Here is a 17,016-nt window from a genome sequence, read left to right on the forward strand (position 1 = left end):
ATGTATACTTTTGTGGAGTAAAATGTCATACATATTTGGCCGGACCGGCTGTATTTGATGTATAATCCTCATACAGGATCACGTGTGCTCTATACTGCACTGTTAGGGTACAGTTGTATTATTATTCCTGTTAATATTATTTGTATTAGAGTACAATTAATTGAGTAGGCCTACTCGAATTAATATAATACATTTCAAGGCTGTTTTGTAGTTCCTTGTTTCGCCGCAAACCCGCCAATGGCGCTACTGAACAGAACTGATCTGGAACTAACATGAAAAAGTATTTTCATTGTTTTGGTGCACTTTCCAGGTCGCAACCAACCACAACCACCTATTTAATCCACAAAACGCACACACCATTTGAGTTGTATAAAATGGCTAACAGCGAGGATGAAAATGAAGAGGATGACACCGAGTGGAAATACAGTTTCGTGGATTCAATCCCACTCATTCCCGCTGCTGCTTCTGGTAAAGGGGGAATGTTTGGCTAACTGCAGTTTATTTCCGCTTTCATTTTGCTTTTTAACATGCATACAAAAAACGTCTCTGTTTCACACCTATCTATGTGTGTTAAATGGGGAATTGTGTATGACTAATGTCTTGTTTCAGATCCAAGCCTATATAGGACATCAGGACCAACGCCTGCACACAGAGTCATTTTGCATTTTGACTTGGACTGCTTCTATGCTCAGGTGGAAATGATCCGAAACCCTGCACTGAGAGAGGTTCCTTTAGGTAAACAGATTCACTACAAAAGATCCTCTGTGGTGGAAGAATACACTCATTGTGCTTCAATAACGTATATATCTTAAATAATCAGGTATTCAGCAGAAATACATCATAGTCACCTGTAACTATGTAGCAAGAGATCTGGGGGTCTCTAAACTGATGTCTGTGACTGACGCAAAGGAGAAATGTCCTCAGCTAGTGTTGGTTAAAGGAGAAGACCTGACACACTACAGAGAAATGTCCTATAAACTGACAGGTAGGCACGACTTCCCTCAAATAAAGCTGTAATCTAAATATGAAATACTGTGTTTAGTATTAAGAGTGGGCTATAATCCAACACAGAACACACTTAAACTCATGCCCCATATTAATTTATCATGTTGATCTATGGCTGTTAAGTGGTATAAAATAATAGTTGAGTGAGATTAAAACGAGTTGGATACATGCTTTTGTGGTTCAAATGGGCATTTTAACAAGCTCACTCTATTATCTGATGATTGTTCTATGCTATTTTATATTTTAGCTTGCATCATTTTTATTGTCTGTTCATATTTACCTTGTTTTTCTCTTGTCTTCGTTCAGAGCTGCTCATGTCCTACTGTCCACTGGTAGAGAGGCTTGGATTTGATGAAAACTTTGTAGACATTACAAAGATTGTAGAAAGAAGGCTAGCAGAGACACCAGAGTCTAACAACTTTTCATTTAAAGGACACGTCTACAACCATACTAGTAAGTAATTTTTTGTTTCTCTAGTGTGTAAATGTCTTGTTCAAAATGTGTTTGTATTTACAGAACAAATACAACAATCGGTGCTTACCCCAAGAATCCCAAGTCCAGTATTGACTCAAGATTTTCCACCTCATTACATCTTATACATCTGGCTCTTTGAAACCAGGAAATGAGTAGTGAAAAAGCCAACAAATAAATAAAAAATATTTGCATTGCACTCTCAGTTTCTTCACCTCATGAAACGTTTACTTTTGTATTCTCATGAAGAATTGTAGGTTTTTACACCCACAGATGTAATTCTGTGTTTCTTTTCCTGCCCAGGTGCAGAACTTGAAGCCCAGGATCACCCAAGGTTGGCTTTAGGTTCACACATTGCAGCAGAGATTAGAGAAGACATCAAAGGCAAATTGGGACTCACTGGCTGCGCTGGCATCGCCACCAACAAACTACTGGCCAAACTGGTGTGTGGCACCTTCAAACCCAATCAGCAGACCACCCTGCTGACAGAGAACATTGATGACATTATGGGCTCCCTGAGCAGTCTCCGTAAAGTACCAGGTATAGATTTTCCACTTAAGTGTAAAAACGAATTACTCATCAATACATCTATATTTAACCTTTATATATATTTAAGATATTATTCAGGGGCAACCATCATTTTCACTGACATCACGTAAACTACAAAAAATCAAATAGAGAAAAACAACACATAGAAATATACCAATAGAAAGAAAAGCAAGCCAATAATACAATAATAAAAGCTATTAAAAGTTTCCATATTGTGAATATAATTTGATAGATAAAAAAAGGATAACTAAGATTTTTGCAATTCTTGTAGATCATTTAAGAGATGAAAATGTAAAATAGAACCGTTAGAGATGCTATTGTTTAAGATTACATTTCTGAAAGGCCCAAGATATATGCGTGAATTTATTTTAGAGGATTTTAATTGGTTGCATTTGGACTAAAACTATACATATTTTTTTAGGTGTGGGTTATCAAACTTCTAAGAGACTTCAAGCCCTGGGATTGGCCAGCGTGAAAGACCTTCAGCTCTTCCCATTGAATGATTTGGCGAGAGAGTTTGGAGCTCCCAGCGCTCAGCGCTTAAAGAATCTGGCCCTAGGAGTAGATGAGTCACCTGTCACCCCTACTGGGGCCCCTCAGGTAGGTCTGGACATCCCAAAAAAGAAAAAAATATATATAAATGTTTCACCTTAGTTTACCTTAATGAGTATCATTTTCTTGTTTCAGTCTCTTAGTGATGAGGACTCTTTCAAGAAGATATCATCAACTAAAGAAGTTTTGGAAAAGACTCGAGAGCTCCTGAGCAATCTGGTGGAGAGGTGAGATACTTGTCTTTTTTTTAATTATTTGCTCAAGGCCATTACATCTAAACTGTTATCATCTTTTTCAAAACTAGGATGCGGAGTGATGGCAGGCAGCCTCAAACCTTCAGGCTGACCATCCGTAAATACTCTGCCACTAATAAGTGGTTCAACCGGGAGAGTCGGCAGTGTCCGATCCCAAACCACGTTGGACAGAAGATCCCCTCCGGTAAGCTCCAGCTCCATGAAGGACTGCAAGAGCTCAGGATGGCACATGGAGAAACTTTATTAGGGCCTCCACTCACTTTAAAAATACCTGAAAGCATATAAAGCAGTATGGCTGTATGGAATAGTTTAAAGTCACATTCATCACATTGACATTCAAAATCAATATTTGATCAATATTTTTTGTATTTCTATTCATTCTGTTTAAAGCTGGTATTTTTGCACAATCCTATCAATTAGTTAGGGTAGAGCCTTTAGAAAAACAGATTTGAACTGCAGTCAAAACCCTGCTCTCCCTCTTAATGTACACAAAGAGAAACACACATACCTGTATTTCAGGGGTAGTTTAGCAGCCTGGTAACAACACCATTTCATTATTCTTCATTTCATTTTTTATTTTTTTTGTTCCGTTCATGGTATGCACAAACTCAATGTATAACAATTATTTACTTAACATGTCTCTGTAAACACACCAAACCCGTAAAGAAGCAGGGAAAATAAATTAATATTACCTGCCCCTATCTCAAAATAAAAAAATATATAAATTGACAGCCAATCATTATAGTGTCGTGAGAAACACAAAAAATGCTTTGTTCCCACTGGACAATTAAGGGACTACATTACATTTATATAACTACAAAAAACGATTTTCTTTTGTTATTTTAGGGAGATGACATCATTCAAATATGACAACAGACATGCAGACTTATTTCAAAAACCTGCATATAAGTATTTTGTCTGTAATGTTTCTACAGAGAGCAGTGAAGATGCTCTGGTCCTGCTGCTCCCTCTGGCCATGAAGCTCTTCCACAAGATGGTGGACAGCAGCGCCGCCTTCCACCTCACCCTACTTAACGTTTGCTTCTGCAACCTGCAGACTAAGGGGGCTGCCGTCAGCGGAAAGGGCTCGATAACATCCTTCTTCACACAAAGCACGTCACCCGGAAAAACACAACAAATCTGCTCATCACAAATCCAGGTAGCACAGTGAATAATCCTGTATTATCTTTCTTTTAAATACTGATAAGATCATTTCCATTATGGTATCTGGAGGACCTTTTCTAGAAAGCATGGAATTCGGGATTTATTCCTTCCTTACCTTTTTTGATATAAACATTCCAGGCCCTCCCTACTGGTTTCCAACACACATTCATACTTTAAGCGGTATGCAGGTAATAAACTGCATTTATGTGGTACTAAAAAGATCTTCAAAATTCTTACATTTCACACTGTGCTGGTACATTATTCTTACAGGATTTCCTCTTCTCAGAAATTGTGTGTCAGTACTTTGAAATTCCTGAAATAAATCAGCTCCTCTTTTTTGATTCTCCATTAGGATTCCTCCTCTCAGAACGGGGGTAGTCACTGCTTGGATCATCCGGTTAGCACACACAGCGTGATTACTCAACCTCCCTCAAAAAAGACAGTAACCACTAAAAGGTCTCGTAGCTCTGAGGCAGCATTACAAGGGACTACAATAAAACGGAGCCCTGTTGTTGCTGTAGAAGACACTCGGAGAGTATCCTGCATGTCACACAGTGAAGAACTAGATGTACCAGGGACACATCAATTGCCCCCACATTTTGACTCTGAAGTGTTCAGGCTTCTCCCTGTGGAAATCCAGAAGGAGCTGTTATCCCCTGCCTACACAAACTCTCACCCAGGTACTTCAGTGAACTCATCAGCTCTTATTGATCCCCCCTGCACAACACACAAGTCGTTTAATGACTCGCAAAAAGACATAAAAGAGGCTTTGAACAAATTAGGTTCATCTGATAGGCCAACCACCGTCAATCACCAGAGGCCTGCGGGCACAGTAGAGAACGTCATGGAAGAAGGGAGAGTGTCATTTGCCCGGTCTTCTGACTGCGATTTTCCAGGAAATGTGGACCCTAAGGTGTTTTCAGAGCTTCCACCGGATGTTCAGAGGGAGTTGATGTCTGAATGGAAGCAAAAGAAGCCGGTGTTGAAGACGCCCTCATCCAAGAAACCAGGAAGAAGCCTGACGACCAAAGACAGAAAGGCTGCAGGCAAAGGCAGTCAGGCAAACAATCTGTTCAAGTATTTCAAACCCAGTTAGAGAGGGACTAGTTACTTCTGCGTAGGGTAACTTATTACAGTCATCTCTTGTGATCTATTTTGTCATGTTCTATTAAAAAATATATTTCCATTTGTTCAAAAGTAATACCACTGTAAATTAAAACATGACAATAATAATGTAATGACGCATTAAAGATAATATATCAAAATTACGTACAGTATTTCTTTAAGTAAAAAAATCATAGCAAAAATAATACACAGTAAGACCCACAACAGCATATCATTACACAGTTAATTAATGCGTCATTGATTTTGTCTATTAATGGCATATAAGAAACTACAGACTTATGAAGTCAATAAATAATGCTTAACTGTTGAATTTGAATTTCAAAACGTTTACAAACGGCTTGATTTGTTGCTGCCTTACACATAATGTTTGTAATCTCATTTTACCTAAAGTAATCTTATGTGACAATATGCAAACATGGATAAAAGTCCTTTTCAAAATTATAAGGGCACCCAAATGAAGTCTTGTTTTTGTATTTCCCCATTGTTTATAGAAGCAGGATTACTTAGGGATGGCTTAGCCTCTGGAAGTGGGGGCCCTCGTTCCTTGGTTGGACGATTTCCACTGAAATCCACAGAGGCTTATATCGTCCACATCAAGTTTTCAAAGAGCCCTTTTTTCCCCCTTTCATGAGAAATACCAGAAAACACAAGGTCTGTGAGTGCAGCCTCGCTGAGTTCCTGCTGATCTGAGACTCCTCCCTGGATCACATGTAAGAAGGGGGAAAGGTTCAGGATGTGCCATAGCATCATGATAGTGGATACGTTATTCTGTCAGGACGAGTTGAGTGATATCTGAATGGGCATTGGCACTACCTACAGATAGACTGGTAAGGTATATTACTTTTTTGTCATTTTAAGGTAGCTTTATTTGTCTCAATGGGTATTTGAGGAAAATCGTTTTGATAAGGTTCTGTCAGATAAAGACAGGGACTGTTGTTTCTGCAGTTTATGGTGTTGATTACTCAGCCTCTCCTCACTCATCTGATTCAAAGAATACAATACCATGTACATGGGAAATAACTCCAAATGTCATAGTATCCATTTTCACTACTGTGGTGTTGAAATCTGAGTTAACCCTATATATTTTCTGAATGCTCCTTCGCAAATTGAAGTATTGAATAAACTGAAGGAAATAAATGCTATTTTTCTCTGCCTCTGAGCTGAAAGTGTAATCAAAGCATTGCGGTGACTTCAGTGGTGTCACGCACCGTTTAGCAGTCTGACTGTGGCTCTTAAAGTCAATCAAAGGAGTTCTGTCTGCTAAACAAGCCCCTGTTTTTTTCCAAGCAAAGTCTGAGAAAACTGGCAAAACATTTGACTGCTCATGTGGAAGCCAGCCCTGGTCATGTGCTCACCCCTCTCTGATCAGAGCCTAATGCATTGTGTGGAGGTATGCCGTCTTGCTTTAATCCTGTGTGATGTCCTGAACCCTCGGACTGAAAAATGCAGTTTACGTGGAACTATTTCACCTTCCTCTTCTAGTTTACTCAACCTGGAAATGTTGACTTATGCCAGCTTTCTCTCACCTCTTATGTTACATGATCCATCAAACCATTATAGCAGTGTACTGCGAGTTCACTTCTGTGGCAGGTTAGGCACTCAGCTGCACAATGGCTGACTGGGACTATGACTATCTGATCAAGCTGCTGGCACTCGGGGACTCAGGGGTGGGGAAGACCACCTTCCTCTACAGGTACACCGACCAGAAGTTCAACCGCAAGTTCACCACCACAGTGGGCATTGACTTCAGGGAAAAGAGAGTGGTGAGTGATGCCTATAAGTGATGCATCCAAGCATGTTTCTTCATATAAAATAATATGTAACTGAGTCAAAAGATTTTCTCCCTGCTTTGGTTCAGATGTACACTGGGAAAAGTGCTGATGGGGCATCTGAGAAGAACTTCAATGTCCACATTCAGCTTTGGGACACGGCGGGACAAGAGAGGTAAACCTAACCTTGATGTTTACTATATATTTTACATTAGGACGTGTTCATTTAAACGGAATGAAAGCCTTATACCTTCAGAATTATTTGAAAAATGCTATAATCACAAAAACAGTCTAATGCTATGCTATCAGCTCTGTGAGTGTGGACCTTGGACTACATACTAACATAGTTCAGTTTAGCATATTAGCATTCAAACATTATCCAACTTAACACAAACTGCAGTTGAGGCTGAGGGGCATGTCATTAGTTTAGCTGGTATTGGATAACAAAGTTTTGGACGTGATGGACATTTGCATGGTGACACTTACATTTTGGGTTTCTAGAACATGTTTGCATGCTGAAAATGTGTCTGCCTTTAGATTAGAGCCTAATTGACCCTCAAATTATTTTGTTTTCATATTTAATAAAATAGCCAAATGTTATACAGCCACGATACAATACAACGATACGATACGATACAACAGCCTCTTCCTTTTCAACCCTTGCTTTGAATAAAGAGAAACCCCCCAAAAACGTTTACTGGAACAGACAGATAGCCAATACATAATAAAACAACATCGTAAAAAAATGTTTCATTAATTGTAAAACGCACCAACACCAAGAAGACAGAGAGTTTGCCAGGGCTGCTGATGGTCAAGCCTGAGTTAACAGAAAGAGAGAGGGAGACACACACAGCAGTGCTTCTAGGAACACAAACAACATATGTTATAGATATAGCAGAGTCTTATAGAAAGGACTGCTTGGCTTTATTATACATTGAGACTGAGACTGAATCACTAGCCTGAGGTAAAAAAGCTGTTAAGACATTTGACTTAAAAACTAGAAATCTCAAGCCATGGGCTGTCAAAATTTAAAGGAAAAGTTGTGGGGTCGCCAAAGTTGGTAGGATGTATCTAATTTGCTATATGATAGATGTGGATTCAATTTCGGAATAAACTGAACGTGTCAACCTGCTGGTGGCGCTAGAGAAGCCAGGGTACCACCAAAATTAGTAGGATTCACCCTCTATGAATGTCTGTCGAAAAATGTCATGACAAACCCTCCAGCAGATGGTGAGGTATTTCTATCTTGACCTAACGGTGGATCAAATCTCCACATAGTAGCTTCATACTGTGAAACTAATCTTTTTCCAGGTTCCGCAGCCTCACCACAGCTTTCTTCAGGGACGCCATGGGCTTCCTGCTGATGTTCGACTTGACCAGTCAGCAAAGTTTCCTAAACGTCAGGAACTGGATGAGTATGTGTCATCTCAGCATCACTGCTTTGCTTCAGATAAATACTCTTTTGGATCAATGTTCTCTCTGAGAGTTGAGAAAGTCAACTAAGAGAGTTTGAAGCTCATGTGTGTCTATTTGCATTACAAGGGTGTAAAAGGACTTCCTCTGTGTTGGTTCAGGTCAGCTACAGGCCAACGCCTACTGTGATAGTCCAGACATCGTGTTGGTGGGCACTAAGGCAGACCTCCGGGATGTGAGAGACGTTCACGGAAGACAGGCCAGAGACCTGGCCGACCGATACGGGTGAGGCTTTGCAAACAGCACTATAGTGTTTTAGTTACAGAACATTTTGCTAGTGGAGCCTCGCAGATGGGGGTGCTGCAGCCCCCTCATGTTACTTCTCTCACCAGTACACCACAGGATGGTGGCAGTGAGCTCTTTTTAACATGGATCTTCCTCCTAGGGTTTTGTAATTTTATTGAGCACAGTAGTTTCCCAGTGTTTGGGTCAGGGCCCCAGCAATGGGTTATAAGATACAAGTTTGAGGATCATGAGTTTATAGAAAACGGTAGATAGTAGGAAAACTCAATCTTAGAACATTGTATGAGAGGTTAAAAGCCGAAAATGGCTTAAGAAGATACCTCCCTATTTATTAAATGTCAATAATAATACGTACAAAGAAAATGGATACTTAGAAAAACAAGAAAAAGTAGTCATACAAAATGTATAGTAATGTAAAATATACATTGAAAGATATTTTAAGTTGAGGTGCTTTTAAAAGAAATCCATCAAGTTGTATAAATTAAAGGCCTTTTCAGAAGTTTGGAATACTATTTTCGTTGTTCCAGGTAGGGATGGGTATCGTTAAGATTTTTCTATACTCTTATCGATACTTTTCAATAATTTGGTGCTCAAAATTATAGACATGAATACAAGATGTGAAAATTAAACAGTCATTTTATTGTAATTTTCTTGCAGAAATAACTGTATAACTTATACATTACACAAATAAATTAAATAACTTAAAGGGGCCTGGCTCGCCCTATCATGCTTTTTGGTGTTTTCCCTCAGACAGAGGATGAAAAGAGGCATTTTTTAACATTTGTAAATCAGTTACATCTTCATCCAGACATTTCAAACTGACAACTTAGCTCGACAAGAGATCCTTAAAACATTGTCCATCATGCAAAACTGTGATATGAAGAAATTGGTAAAAAGGCTAAGATGGCAAAAAGATAAAGGCGAGTACGTATATTATTCTGGATTGTTACATTACATTACATTACATTGCATTTAGCTGACGCTTTTATCCAAAGCGACATACAATAAGTGCGTTCGACCAACAAAATACAAACTTGAAGAAGACAGAATCATAAAGTACATCAGGTTTCATAGAGCAAAAACATTTCAAGTGCTACTCAACTGGCTATAGATAAGACAGCCCTTTATTAGTATAAGTGCTTTGTTAATAGTTCTATCGCTCGAAGTGGAGTCGAAAGAGATGAGTTTTCAGTCTGCGCCGGAAGATGTGTAAGCTATCTGCTGTCCTGACTTCAATGGGGAGCTCATTCCACCATTTTGGAGCCAGGATAGCAAACCCACGTGTTATTGCTGATGGGAACTTGGGTCCCCCTCGCAGCGATGGTGCAGCGAGCCGTTTGGTTGATGCAGAGCGGAGTGCACGTGCTGGTGTGTACAGTGTAACCATGTCCTGGATGTAGGAAGGGCCAGATCCATTCGCAGCATGGTACGCAAGTACCATTGTCTTGAAGTGGATTCTAGCAGTTACCGGAAGCCAGTGGAGAGAGCGGAGGAGCGGCGTGGTGTGGGAGAATTTAGGAAGGTTGAAGACCAGACGAGCCGCTGCATTCTGGATGAGCTGCAGAGGTCGGATGGCACATGCAGGTAGACCAGCCAGGAGGGAGTTGCAGTAGTTTAGGCGTGAGGTGACAAGAGCCTGGACCAGAACCTGCGTGGCTTTCTGGGTCAGCTGGGGACGTATCCTCCTGATGTTGTAAAGCGTGTATCTGCAGCAGCGGGTTGTAGCAGCGATGTTTGCAGTGAAGGACAGTTTGTTATCTAGGGTCACACCCAGATTCCTTGCAGTCTGAGTCGGGGAAACAACAGAGGTGCCGATGTTGATTGTTAGGTCAAGAGTGGGACAATCTTTTCCCGGAATTGTACTTTTAAATCATCACAAAATAAATGATGTGCTGAACTGAAACACGTCAAAATGTGTCTGAAGGTTTAAACATAGAACAAAGTATTTGAGCTTAAAATATGTCAATTCCTAGTAAACGACCAACAATTGCTGAACCATACATTGAAACGTTGACCTTTAACAACATTTAAATGCAGTTTTCCAATTCACAATGATATCTGTAAGTTTAACTTCTTTATAAAGTATTCAATGAAAGGCCAAATTATTATAGGTGTAGGAGCTCACATTAATACACTGTCAGTGTTAATAAACTAAAAAAAGACAAGGCGATGTGCCTGCAAGACTCCACTCAGGTAAATAAAACATATTACCCGTGCGCAGCAGCTAACCTGCCTGCGAGCCTTCGCTCAGGTCACATTACACACGGCGCGGCTGAAGCCCGCTATCGCTTGCAGCCACATTGTCTTTAGGCCAGGGGTCTCAAACTCAAGGCCCGGGGGCCAAATCCGGCCCGCGACTTCATTTTATGTAGCCCTGCAAGAGCTTGCAAAGAATATAATAAGTGTATTATATATACATGCCACTTTACAGAAGAAGGTTGCCCATAAACTACATGTCCCACAATGCATCTCGTTTTGTGACATGCGCACTGAAGAGACTTGCAATTATTTGCCCTGGACTTCTGCTTTCAGACGTAGTTAATTACTAAGTTAGTATCCTATCCGATAACAATCCAATTCAGAGGCAATAATGTAATATAATACATTCTTTTATATATATATTTATATAGTTACAACCGGCCCTTTGAGTGCAACCTTTATACGAATGTGGCCCGCGATGAAATTGAGTTTGACACCCCTGCTTTAGGCTGTCAAATATGCTGCACCGTTTTAGATTCAATGATTGTCTCATTTGCCCCCTTTACAAGCAAATAATTGAGTACTGTTGGGGCAGATATCTCTGCTCCGCGCCGATCGTATATGAGTTTGTTTTAAAAGAAGGAAAACTCAAAACAACCAGGATAGGGGTTAAACAATAATCTGTTTCTGAGGAGTTCTCATTGCTTTAAACGTCTGCTGCTTCCCCTCCTCTCTCCTCGGTTCCCCTCCTCGGTCCTCCGCTCGCATCTCCTGTGGGCGGGACTAAGTCTTGAGGAGGGGAGTCGAGGAGGGGAAATGTAAGAATTGAGAAGCCTCTAGGGTTGAATGCTTGTTGAGGGACATACCTTCTGTGCAAAATTACTGTTATCTAAAATATGTTTATGATTTAACAAATTGATTTTACCATTACAAGAGACATATATCAATAGAATAATACCAAAAAAAGAAAATAAAATCCCTATTTTAAATGTTATATTTGACATGCAAGTTGGTCACCAAGAAGCTAAAGAGAAAAATGCCATTTTAGGGGATGTTCGAGAGCTATTTGATAATTTAAATAATATTTTTTAACCACTTTTTCTACAACTGTATATACATTTTGTCTCAATACAAGTATGTTTAACACAACAAGTGTATGTTTTAGCATTTTGGGCATGGATTATTAGATTTTTATATGGGGGACATGAAATGTCCTCCAATTCTGGAATGACCCAAAAACAACAGGAGGAGCTGTGTGGATGGTCCTCCCATACGGGTCATCTATTGGCCCATATACAAACGATGGGCTTTCGTAGCGTATCAGCGCGCGCCAGCCGAGATGATCCGGAAACAAGAGTCCCTTAGTTTGAAGCAAAACAAACACATCTGGTATTCGCTGTCTCGTATTTCTGCAGCTTTCACACACACACACATTCTTCAGAATTCCCTCTCTGCTCCCCTCCCCCATCATTTCTAGTCTCCTGTCATGTCAAACCTGCTCCTTATTTCCCACAGAGTAATTTAAGCACATTTAAGCCAACTTCTTCACAATGTTGCGGCAATTTAGTCCCCACTTCATGAAAGAATCAAACAGAGAAGTCAATAAAACACAAGTACAGGTATCGTTTTGAGCAGTAATCCCATCTAGCTGCTGCAATAGACACACTTCTTCCCCAAACATCTTTAACGCACACACATCTTTATCATGAACAGAAGTTGATTGTTCTTGTAGCCTAAGGGCTTCTGTGAACTTCCCTCACCTCGGAGTCTGCTTTACTGGACTGAATACATTTATTGATAATTCAGAAGGACTATTGTCTCTCTTAACTGTGTGACTCAATTCTCAAGGCTTTTTCTGGGTCTGCAGGACATGCATCATTAACTACAAGAATGTAACTGCATTAAATCTGAGGAAAATCCCCCTTTGGCTTGCCCTGTCACTTGCCCAGACTATTGATAATTAACAGAGAAACTCAAGGGGCCTCCCTCAATATCTGGAAATTGCAACAAGACTTTCTGCCATTCAAACGTAACACACTTCTTATATATCAGGTGATAAAATCTTCAATTCTCCACAGTACATAGATTGCACCTTGCACTATCGCCACTACATTTTTTTAAAGTGCACCCAGACCTTCGATCGCTTTGCTCTGTCCGCCATGCCTGCGGGAGTCTCACAACAATAATAAGAGCGCTGTTGAGAGATGACGAGTGGCATTTACAGTGGCCAATCAGAGGGCTCTCAACCGGATACATCACACGGGATGAGGGTTCCCAACCAACCAGAATGGTTTAAAGATAAACTAAGGAAGTAGACGTAACACATTATAGTATATACCGATAGCAGCACCGTTTGTCCAGCGGCTTAATGGTATACCGATACCGTCCAATCGGGTACCGGTATTGACTTAGTACCGGTTCTCGATACCCATCCCTAGTTCCAGGCCAATTACTTATTTGCCCCATTAAGTACATTGAGAATACTTTTTAGTTTGAACTACTCAACTTGAACTACTCAAGTCAGTCAGCAGCAGCAACACACTAAAATCCTCTCTGGGTAAAACTGGCACATTAATCTCTCTCTCCGTTCTCATCAGCATCCCCTATTTTGAGACGAGTGCAATGACTGGTGATGATGTTGACCAGGCAGTGACCACGCTGCTGGATCTGGTGATGAAGAGGATGGAGCAGAGCATTCCCGGAGGCCCCAGCTCTGAACCCAACGGCAGCCCCATCAACAGCCATGAGGTGGAGGAGGCTCCTGTAAGGAGGACGTGTGCCTGTTGATGTTACCACCAGTACACTCTTCTCACGTTTGCCCCAAATAACAATATTTTCAAAATGCTGCTGTTTTATAAAGCCTAACTTGGGTGCCTAATAGGTGAGGCCGGGATCTTTTAAGATCTTAAAAATTAAATTAAAAAAAATTTTGGGCCCAATATTGTTGTGACAATGCGAATTCCCCTCGTAAAAATTGCTGTTGTTTATTCACAGTCTGTGAGAAAGTGGAGTACAAGCCCCTAGAAACTGTATATAGTAATAATGTACAGGTATTGTTATAAAACTTGGATGTTTTAGAGACACCATGTGTAAAACAGTCAATTATTGTATTAAAATGAGTCATCAAAGAAAAAGAAAAGTTTTTATTTGACACATTGATGGAAGAATATGCAGGCACATAACGTATATTTATCATGGAGTATAATCCAAAAACATTTAAGACATGGTTACATTTCTTATATGGATGAAGTCATTTATATGATTTATGAATTGTATACGACATGTACATAAGCAGCCAAGCTTTTTTATGCATTATGGAACATATTTGCCATGCAGATCAAACACAAGTACAAGAATGTTAAAGGGTTGTTGGAACGAAAACCTGTATAGTGCTGCGTTTGGAATAAAGACATGTTATGTTTATGTACATGTCACTGTCTTGTTGTTTAAATGTAATGCACACAAAGATAAACTGCTAATCTGACTGTAATACAATCCTCGCAGACTTTGTTAGCATTGTTATTGTTTACACACATTCTACACATTGATTTTAATTAAATAAAGAGAGAAACTTAAAAATGTCCCGCATTCATGTCAGTGGATTTTTCAAACAAATCTGTCTAGGACATTCATGGAGTCACAAATAAATTCCACCACATTAATTTGGCTGAAGCCAAGAAACAAAAAGTTTGAAATCATTGATGTGCCACAAAGAATGATATTCAACATCAAATTCAACACCATAAAAAGGAAACTCTATTTCTGTTACAATAATACTTGTTAATTGTCATTTGGCTTCCTTAATCCCAAACCAAACCTTATCCAGCCAAACATTTCGTCTTTGGTGTACACATTTCTTATGAAGGCTCTACAGAAAATATCCTTTTATGTAGACATAAATGACATCAATACAATTCAGCTAAAGTTCAAACATCCGATATGTGGTTTCATGTTTGTTACTGCACTGTTATTCGGAGACGAGACACAAAGGTCATCTGAAATGTTTTACTTGCCAAAATGAGACAGCAAAAGGAACTCTAGTATGACAGCATGCCAATCAAATGCCTCACATACTATCTAAATGAGCACAAAAGCACACATCTGGAAGTATGAATGACTGCGTAGCTCGATGTTCCAAACCTCAGTCTCAGCCAGGGTATTGCAACCAGGACCACATTGTAGAGTCATGAGACGAGTCATGTGGCCAGCTTTAAACCCCCCCCACCCCCCATGTCTGCATCAGTGAAGCATGACAGCGAACACTGTTTTTGAGAACCCAAGAGTATCTAGAGTTACAAAAAATAAAGCTTGTTCATTTTTAAGTTTATCTATAGGTTTTGGTCCCGTGTAAAATATATTAAGGTTCTTTCTTTAGCCTTCGGAAGTATCTTATACAAAGACACTGGTGTTATCCTTGAGGAATACACCGTCAGGAGTACAAACAATAGCAAATAACTACATTTTTACCCTCAAAACAATCTTCAAAAAGGTTGTATAAAACTAGCCTAAAAGATTTGTTAGTGCCTCACATGCAATGTCATTTAAATGGATCATGCTCTTTGTACGAGATGCACTTAAGTCATATAACATTCACTAAATTCCTTGTTTTATGTCACAAATATTGGAATGATATGGTACATGATGGATGATTAACCCCCCTCCAACTAAAGATATGTAACAAATAGTGTATTTTCCTCTTGATATATAGATATATTTGGAATAGTGGTAAACTTTAAGTTCCCTTGTTGTTATTTTAAAAAAAAAACTGTCCAAAATGATTTATTTTTCTATTTATAATTGCCACGCTAGCGCCGCAATTTAGCTCACAAGATGGTCTGGTACCCTCTGGATTAACTTTAAATGTTCTGCCCTGTTATTGGTAAGAATTGTAAAATAGTGTCTCCATTTTTCAATTATTCAACAGCTTTGTTTTCTGGAGCTGGTTGCAGCTGTTCGTAAATTCAAACTTAGCCTTTTTGATCATTTCAAACACATGAGCTTCAAAAAAGTATGTATGTGTTGTCTTACGTATTAATATAAAATACTACTTGTATATACGCTGACTTAACTGCAGGTGCAGGCTAACTTCAACTGAACCAGCTGACAAAGCTAACGTTAGCTTGCTAACAAACATCAGTTTGAATTAAGCAGTAAAAAAGATAGTATTGAATTTGACACATCTAAACTGTGTTAAAATGTAAACTTTATCAAATACTTCAAATTACAAAACGATATGCCAGGAAAGTCAGATTTAAGGACTGAAAAACATGCTAGATTAGCATGATCGGACATTTGACAATCTGCAGTGCTAAACTGCATTAATATTACTAGCCTTACTTAAAAACATACTTATTTCTGCATTATGTTGTCTTCTATGTAGGCAATGCATGTGACAATAGTCATACCAACGTTTACACAGGATTGTCAGTTTTTTGACCCCCTAACACATTTAAAAGTATTTATTAGCAAAGATATTGGGTTTTAAACGATACATAGACCTCGTTTGTTTAAATTGTACAAAAAAACGTGCAAAAAGCAAAACAAAATTAGTTTTATGGGGGGCTACTTTTTTAGGCCTTCTTCCTGAGTTTTTAAACTAGCTATTAGTTAATTAAGACAAACTGAGAAATGAATTTACGTAGAGCTGGAGCAACCTTAGCCCCACTTTGTGACTCTCATGCATTGACACATTCGCTTCATAGAACTAAAATTGTAATTGACAGAAAAATAAATACCCTGTGATCTTTAACCCAACGTACTGCCTTTAAGATATATTTTAAATATCATAAAATAACCTCTAGAATGGTCCTTGCTCAATTGGTGCCAAACTCAAATAAATGTATGAAAACGTTGTGTTGGTAAACAGCATTTTGGGTATTTATTTTTTTGGAAGTTCAATGACTCAAATGTAGCCGCTAGTATGGCTGTGGACTTGCTAATGGTAGATGTTTTTAAATGTCGCAGAACCTAATGTAGGTCAATACCACTTTCTAAAATGCTGTATTCAAGTGACAACGCACTGTCCATGAATGTATGGCTTATTGTTGGAATGTCAAATAAGTAAAAAAATTGTAGAATCAAAAGAAAAATTGAACAACAAAATTTGAAATGGTATATGTTTGTACGTGTGTGTGTGTGTGTGTGTGTGTGTGTGTGTGTGTGTGTGTGTGTGTGTGTGTGTGTGTGTGTGTGTGTGTGTGTGTGTGTGTGTG

The 17,016-nt window shown here is 39.2% G+C and overlaps 2 protein-coding genes across 2 annotated transcripts; both read left to right on the forward strand.

Annotated features, from left to right (window-relative positions):
• The first annotated feature begins 191 nt into the window (after window positions 1–191).
• poli (polymerase (DNA directed) iota) lies at window positions 192–6,262 on the forward strand. The gene is made up of 10 exons (XM_034090332.2): window positions 192–468; window positions 610–735; window positions 821–985; window positions 1,312–1,458; window positions 1,780–2,016; window positions 2,447–2,625; window positions 2,713–2,804; window positions 2,882–3,015; window positions 3,767–3,990; window positions 4,348–6,262. The coding sequence occupies exons 1-10, from the start codon at window positions 273–275 to the stop codon at window positions 5,089–5,091; spliced, it is 2,244 nt and encodes a 747-aa protein (XP_033946223.1). The 5' UTR covers window positions 192–272; the 3' UTR covers window positions 5,092–6,262.
• On the forward strand, window positions 5,867–16,989 carry LOC117451953 (ras-related protein Rab-27B-like). The gene is made up of 6 exons (XM_034090339.2): window positions 5,867–5,947; window positions 6,681–6,883; window positions 6,979–7,064; window positions 8,201–8,304; window positions 8,464–8,587; window positions 13,402–16,989. Exons 2-6 carry the CDS (start codon window positions 6,731–6,733, stop codon window positions 13,589–13,591), a joined length of 657 nt encoding a protein of 218 aa, XP_033946230.1. The 5' UTR covers window positions 5,867–5,947; window positions 6,681–6,730; the 3' UTR covers window positions 13,592–16,989.
• The last annotated feature ends 27 nt before the right edge of the window (window positions 16,990–17,016 follow it).

This window comes from Pseudochaenichthys georgianus, chromosome 9 (assembly GCF_902827115.2).
Source record: "Pseudochaenichthys georgianus chromosome 9, fPseGeo1.2, whole genome shotgun sequence".
Classification (NCBI taxonomy): Eukaryota; Metazoa; Chordata; class Actinopteri; order Perciformes; family Channichthyidae; genus Pseudochaenichthys; species Pseudochaenichthys georgianus.

Excerpts from the sequence above, each read along its gene's own strand:
- poli (XM_034090332.2), top strand. The coding sequence starts at position 273 with ATGAAAAAGTATTTTCATTGTTTTGGTGCACTTTCCAGGTCGCAACCA. Across the intron at positions 3,016-3,766 it reads TGGACAGAAGATCCCCTCCG|AGAGCAGTGAAGATGCTCTG; the intron begins GTAAGCTCCAGC and ends ATGTTTCTACAG. Across the intron at positions 3,991-4,347 it reads TCTGCTCATCACAAATCCAG|GATTCCTCCTCTCAGAACGG; the intron begins GTAGCACAGTGA and ends ATTCTCCATTAG.
- LOC117451953 (XM_034090339.2), top strand. The coding sequence starts at position 6,731 with ATGGCTGACTGGGACTATGACTATCTGATCAAGCTGCTGGCACTCGGG. Across the intron at positions 6,884-6,978 it reads ACTTCAGGGAAAAGAGAGTG|ATGTACACTGGGAAAAGTGC; the intron begins GTGAGTGATGCC and ends GCTTTGGTTCAG. Across the intron at positions 8,305-8,463 it reads AAACGTCAGGAACTGGATGA|GTCAGCTACAGGCCAACGCC; the intron begins GTATGTGTCATC and ends GTGTTGGTTCAG.